The 6,772-nt window shown below is 38.7% G+C and overlaps 1 protein-coding gene across 1 annotated transcript; it reads right to left on the bottom strand.

Annotated features, from left to right (window-relative positions):
* Nucleotides 1-335: 335 nt before the first annotated feature.
* LOC122843768 (CMP-N-acetylneuraminate-beta-galactosamide-alpha-2,3-sialyltransferase 1-like) lies at nt 336-5,593 on the bottom strand. The gene is made up of 7 exons (XM_044138801.1): nt 5,532-5,593; nt 5,099-5,333; nt 4,825-5,021; nt 4,565-4,744; nt 3,005-3,050; nt 2,807-2,926; nt 336-1,705 (listed from the first exon to the last, which is right to left on the bottom strand). The coding sequence occupies exons 1-7, from the start codon at nt 5,552-5,554 to the stop codon at nt 1,538-1,540; spliced, it is 969 nt and encodes a 322-aa protein (XP_043994736.1). The 5' UTR covers nt 5,555-5,593; the 3' UTR covers nt 336-1,537.
* Nucleotides 5,594-6,772: the final 1,179 nt, after the last annotated feature.

Genomic DNA, 6,772 nt, shown 5'->3' with positions numbered 1-6,772 from the left:
AATGGCAACCCAACATAGCTGATAAAAACATTCCTGCCGACCTGTTTGACCTGAAAACCCAAATCCAGGATTACACCGAGGTTTGTAACCAGCTGCTTGAGTTGAGGTTCCAGATCTCCAAGGGTTTGTAACGAGGGCTGGGCGGGTGAATTCCTGTTAGGAATGAATACAATCACTTCTGTTTATTCTATTTGCAACCTTTTTATGGTGTAAAATTAAGATGAATAATTTAAGAACCTTGACCCTCCAAGTTTCCCTGCTGTGCAGCAACCAAACTGCAGGGTCACCTCAACTACATGAAGAAATGTAAAACAAAACAACAACAAAACACAAACTCTATTCAGGCTTTTATTTTAAAAAACATTAAAAACAAAATGTACACTCAGTGTAGAGGACTGCAGAATATATGTTCACCAATGCATTGGTTAAACAATGAACGTTACATGAAGCTAGCCTGAGCTAGTTCTGTTTTTTTCTGTTTCTGAGCTAGCTATGTAGCTCAGCAGCTATGTAGCAAATAGGTAGCTCCGGCTAGCTACTTAGCTCAGACTAGCTATTTAGCTCAGGCTAGCTACTTAGCTCAAACTAGATATTTAGCTCAGGCTAGCTATTTGCTCAACCAAAACAAATTCTGAAAAAGAACAAATTAAAACTAGCATAACAAAGCTACTCCAACATGCCGCTAACATGAGCGATGCTATTCTAGATAAACATGAACTGACTGATGTGAGGGAACTGTTACCATTTATGACATCGTCAGGGAAGGAGTAGTTATAAAAATTATTAAGACCTGAAATTATAAAAGTTACAAAATTCTAAAAACTGGACATGGAATAACTTTTAGCAGGCAGTGCTGGGATGAGACAGCAGCATGGTGTGTAAATGGTATGTAATGCTGCAACAAGACAAAACGTTATGTCTAAATGATTGACTGTTTTCTATGGCTCTATTTTTGCGTGTGTTCTTATGATGTAAAACACTTTGAACTGCCTTGCTGCTGAAGTTACTATAGGGCTTCATTTAGTGAAAAAGGTCCACTAAAGTCTGGTATAATACATAAAGTCTAATACTCTTATAAAGCTATTCCTAATACTCAATTCCTCAGTCCAACAAACTGGGTAATAAAACAGATCTAATATTTGGTAAATAATAAATAAATAAATAATAATAATAAAAAAATAACTCCAGATATGATAATCCAGTTTCTAGAGTGTTTAAAACATAAATTTAAACCAATAAATTAAAAAGAAAAAAAATAAATAAATATACAATAAAATGTTGTGACGAAGCAGAAAGCAAACTACCACAAAAATGATTAAATAATACAAATATTTGTGTTAAACCAAAAAAAAAAAAAAAAAACCTTCTCAGTGACATTTGGAAAATTAAAATATTCCAAAAGTCTTTGTGACGTAGCTGGACTTTTGTTCAGAAAAATCAAAATAACACCGGATTAATAAAGGTAAAATACGCACACTACTTCAGGTAATCTGACATATTTTGTATTAATTTTTGTTTGCATGAAATAAGGGCACTATCACGACCCTTTGTAAAATTTCACAGTTTTCTCCTTAGCTAGCTCCTGGATGATCTCATATTCACGGTTTCCAGGGTGCCCTCCAGTTTTCAGTGTTTTGTCGGCCAGCTCTTCGAAGTAATGGCTCCAGTTTCCATCGCTGTCTGCTCCAAAGCCAAAGACATGGATCTAGGAACGTGAACAGAAAAGACCCGAGTGAAAATCACACAACCCAAGCAGCCGGTGTTTCCTCAAGAGAGAAGAAAATTCTGTTGGAAAACATTGATTGTGTAACAGCTGCTTTGAAATACATCCGTAAGTACACATCTGTTTGACTTAAATTTTGGAATGGAAGCTTACAAAGTCCTTCCCAGTTTATACATAGACACACTCATACAGCTGGCTTGGGGGGGAAAAAAAGTATCAAATCAGCAAATAATTACTCTGAGATTGAGCTAATAGAAATAACCTCTGTATTCCTCACCTAATCAAACACGACGTGTTTAACCTATTTTAACATCAGGCAGTGTGGGAAAGACAAGTTGTCTTTTCAAACAGTGTATGCCAATATGAGGTCATGGCAGCTGTAAATGTTTGTGCCGCAGTTTGTAGCCTGCAGGATGGAGTTTACACACTGCTGCTATTCATGAGCTGGACAATGATGGTGAGATGGAAGCAAATACAAAATGTGGTTTGGTGAATTCTAATTTCATGTTAAGGTAAATAATTATAAACCACCACTTGTTGAACCATTAGCTTCAATCATTCAGCTAATGGGTGTTTTTGTTGTTGTTTTTTTTTTTTTTTTTTTGGGATAGCTGAGTTTGACTTCAGTGGCCACGCCCAGGTGTGCTGACCACCAGACCTGTGGAACAAGATTTTACTTAAACAGAATCGGTGTGACAAAAAAAACAACAACATGTCATGAACTGGTCTGGAAAAAAAATCAAGAACAAAGATTTTGACTGCAACTAATTGCCAAGTGTTATAATCAGGTTGGTCACATCAGGATTTTCAGTCAGGATTAGTGAGAGACACTCATTTCCTTTCATTTAATTTTTTCATATCATTACAAAACGGACTGAAAAAGTCAAATTGTTTCAAAGTCTTAGTATGGCGGTAGTTGTAAAAGTGTATATTTAACAAAGTGGTATATGACTTAACAAAAATTGAGAATCACTGTTCTTTGGATATCTCATTTACCCCAATAATTTAAAAAATTGACATACAGATTTGGTTGTACTGAAAAGCCAGGAGTGTTTTCTAATTTGGCTGGTCAGACATATTTACCTCATCACAAACGTGTAGGGCGAAAATTAAAGTCATGAAGCCGGTGGATGGATACACTCCTTTCTTCTCCAGCCACTTCTCATGAGAATACTTCATGAACTCTGGGCTGATCACCATCACCTGTTACAAAGAGACAAGCTAACGAGTCCAGAACCGTCTCCAGTGCAAGTTGGGAAAAGACTTTCAAAGCGTACTCACCAAATCCTTGTTGGCTCTAATTCTGGTCTTTATGGGCGCGTAGGACCTGTCAAAGACAACATGACTGAAAAACCTCGACTCCCAAAAGAAAGTAGGTTCACAGAGAAAATATGAACAACCCAAAACACACATCAAAGTTGTTGTACCCAGAACAGTGACTCTGAGACATCTAGGATATGAATTCATGACTTGTTTTATTTTTTTTGTGAATGATTGTGAAGCACATTTAAGTTATTTGTGATGTTTTATTTAATAAAGTGAACTTGTGTTATTCTCTTGCTTCTGAATCTTAGTTAGTTTTCACACCTGGTCGTCCGGTGGACTCGGTTCAGTTGGTCACCGAGTCGTGTGTTAACGTCACTTAACCCTGATTTTTAAAACTATGCTTATGTTTTTATTCCTGTTCTTCTCTGTTGACCAATTTCTCCTGAGTCATATTTCATAAATGGACACATTTGTTCTCCATCATTCCAGTTTGCTGAGTAATTCCACCAACATCCTTTGAGATTTTACAATGATGTCACACAGAGGAAATAAACATTTCCTCATAGGTGTGGTTTTTTTACCCCATTTACTATGGTGTTCTGAAATAACCCGTCATATGGTGACAAAGCATTTCATCATCATCTGGGATTTTCCAAATAGCTGAAAGCCTAAAGTCCCAGTGTATATGGACATCAATCATAAATCATAGAACAAAATGTTCTCTAAATGAAAAACATTTGGTCAATATCTCAGAATAGCTGTCCTTTGAACTGCATGATTTGGGTCAAACCTTTTGGGTTTCTTAAAAAATGTTCTGGCATTTAGCCAATAGAAATAATTTTGGTAATTCTAATTAAACTGAAACAAGAAAAGTTTGTAACTTTTACAAACAATACGGTGTTTTACATGCTTGTTAAAACTCTCTCCTGTTAATCTGTCCTTAGCCTTCCTTCTGCTCTCTGTCCTCACAAAGTGTCTAATGTGTCACACTTTATGAATACATGATGGTGGACATGATGCACCCTTCATGTCCATCACTTACACCCATTTAGTGTGATTAGAAAGATATCAAATATGGCGTTAGGAGAAGGTACCCGTCTAACCATTAGTTACCTTGGAGACAAGATCCCACCATAATGTAGTCTAACATGTATGGAGAAAAAACTGGTTACTGATTTGTCTTTTTGTACGGTTTTTTAATGTTTCTCTGCTGTAAGGGGAAACAATGTTTACCCTTTTATAGTGACAAGAATCATGAGGTGTTAATTTAGGCAAAGTCAGTAATTTGCTGAACACATCAGGAGGTACGGGTCGGTTTCTCAGGTAACGCTTTCAGAGTTTTGTAAATATGCTGCCTCTGAGCCCCAACCAGGTGTGTTACGTTCAGAGACAAATTCATTTGTCTCGAACAAGTAGAAGCCAAGAATAAATGGACAACAAACAACTTGAGAAAACGACTCTGTTCAATTTCCCCGTGCCTCACTCACTGCGTCCGCCATGGTGCCTCCAGAGATTAGGTGACGGAGTTGCAAAGGGTCAAAATCATGAAGATAGGATTAACAAGAAGCAACTCACCTTCCATAGAATCCTGTCGTAAAAGCCTTGATGAGCCATTCAAGATCCATAATCTTGAATGGAAAGAAGACGAGATGAGTGGAGTTGTGTAAATCCGTGGCGCTCTCTGGGTACATGACATGATAAGTGGTCCTGGTCCCGACGTCTTCCTCATAGCCGTTTGTTTTAGCAATGTTCATTCTAAGCAGCATGACATGACACATTAATTTAGAGCCTTATGTGTTCTATATGTTTCCTTTTACTAGGAGCTGATCCCTTACCTCATAACGACGTCTTGGTAATCTATCAGAGGTCCATAATGTGATCCTTTCAAATTTACAGAATTTCCAACAACTGCACAAGTCCTGCAGGTGCCAGAGTTCTGTTTCCTGAGCTCGGTTCTGCGGGGGAAGATCTGAAAGAGCTTGTGGACCGTTTTTTTGAAGAACCTGAAGTCCCGGCGTTCATTCTGCAAACTCTGCCACGTGGAACAAGCATCGCTGTCAGGTCAGTCATCTAAATTTGCTGGAGCCCCATTGGGAAGAGACAGCTTACCTTCCACCAACTGAAGGCTTCCTCTGAGAGGTCTGTTGTCCAAGACAAAACGGGTTCAACAGAACGGTTCAGCCGGCCGCTAAGTGACCCTTTGTTTTCAGACACGCAGCTGTCACAGGCACACAGGTCCTGGAACTGAAGTTGAGACAATTCGTTGAATTGTAACACCAAAAGCAAACCGACTGTAGCAGACAGCTGCAATGCCAGCAGCTTCAGTTTGAATGACATCCTTGACCTGCAGAGAGAAATGAAGAGTTGAGTTCAGCCTTTTTAAGCTCCTCCAATTCCACTTAGATTTAACTTATTCGTCCTATTACAATTGAAAGATTTTCTGTTGAAGTCATCAGAACACATTAAATCGATTTTTAGTGACATGAGCAGCAGTTTTACTCCATAATTCCTGCGTTTAGCAAATGGAATTGTATTAACTTGCCTTTCTCCTGCAACCACACTCATCTTTGGGAAGGCTGGAAATTCAAACACAACTCTCTGCTGATGTTCTGGTTTCTGGGAGAGAAAAGGATTGAGTTCCTCTGGTGAGCAAGCATGAAGGGGCGTGGTTTACAGAGGGCGGGTGCTCTGGGAACGCATCACAAACATGCAGATTGGCTCAGAGATTACAACAGGACAACAGTAGAGAGGATGCTGAGCAGCAGAAGTAGAAGCCATTGATGGGATTTGATTTTCCATGCAAAAAGGTGAACATTTCATTTAACTGTGATCCCTAGCATGTTCTTATTTATTTATTTTTTCCCACCAGGGGGTCTTTTGTCCCTTATTTGAAAGTAGGCTGACAGGAAAGGAGAGAGGGGAAGACATGCAGCAAACGTCAGCCAGGTCCAGGAATCGAACCTGCGACCTTCGCAACAAGGACTGAAGTCCTCCAAATGTGGGTCGCGCTGTCCTCTACACCGCCACAGCACACCCATCCCCGGCTTGTTCTGTTTGTTTAATATCAACGCAGCAAAACCTCAACTATTAATATTATTTAGAATTAACATCTGTTCCTTATTCTAGGATTTTGCTGCATAAAATGTCAACATAGACTTAAAATAAACTACTAAAGAAAAAAACTTTACTATATAAATTGTCTATCTTTATGGAAAAGCAAAAAAGAAGCAACAGCTTCTTCAAAAAAAAAAAAAAAAAAACCAGAGGAACAAAGTTTTACGAAATCAGTGATAAAATTCCATTAGATTTGTGTTCCAAGAAGCTTAAAGACGTCATCAGGACAACATCATCAACCCCGACTGCCACAAAAGATCGGTGAGTAATGAAAGTTACACAAGCCTCAAGCAGGATCAAAGTGTTCTTTTCTTGTTTTTTGTCAGCAGTTATGCGAAACTATTGTGAAATGGACTCAACATTTTCAATATCTTCCTCTAATTATTTTTCTTTATGTCCTGATTTCATGAAGCCACTGTCAGCCCCAGACAAAAACCGTTTGCTCCTCTGGCAAAAAGGATTTTAGTTTTGGCACCGGAAACGGTAAGAACAATGTGCTGATTGTCCTGTGCAGCACAGGCTCAGTAACCGGACCGGTTTGATGGAGAAACACTCCAAGGAAGAAAAATGTCTGGATTAAACCGTGATGTTGACAAAAGGCTCTCAGAACAGGTTCATCCTCTCACGTGAGAGGATGAACCTGTTCTGTTCCCACTTCTCTCAAAACCG

The sequence above is a fragment of the Gambusia affinis genome, linkage group LG14 (assembly GCF_019740435.1).
Source record: "Gambusia affinis linkage group LG14, SWU_Gaff_1.0, whole genome shotgun sequence".
NCBI classification, from domain to species: domain Eukaryota; kingdom Metazoa; phylum Chordata; class Actinopteri; order Cyprinodontiformes; family Poeciliidae; genus Gambusia; species Gambusia affinis.
Note: the sequence above shows the minus strand (reverse complement) of the source record. Positions and strands in the feature narration are given on the sequence as shown.

Bases quoted from the DNA above. Each gene is read 5' to 3' on its own strand.
- LOC122843768 (XM_044138801.1), bottom strand. From the start codon at position 5,554: ATGAGTGTGGTTGCAGGAGAAAG. The intron at 5,022-5,098 runs GTAAGCTGTCTC...TCCACGTGGCAG, and splicing joins AAGCCTTCAGTTGGTGGAAG to AGTTTGCAGAATGAACGCCG. The intron at 1,706-2,806 runs GTAAATATGTCT...TCACGTTCCTAG, and splicing joins CCCTACACGTTTGTGATGAG to ATCCATGTCTTTGGCTTTGG.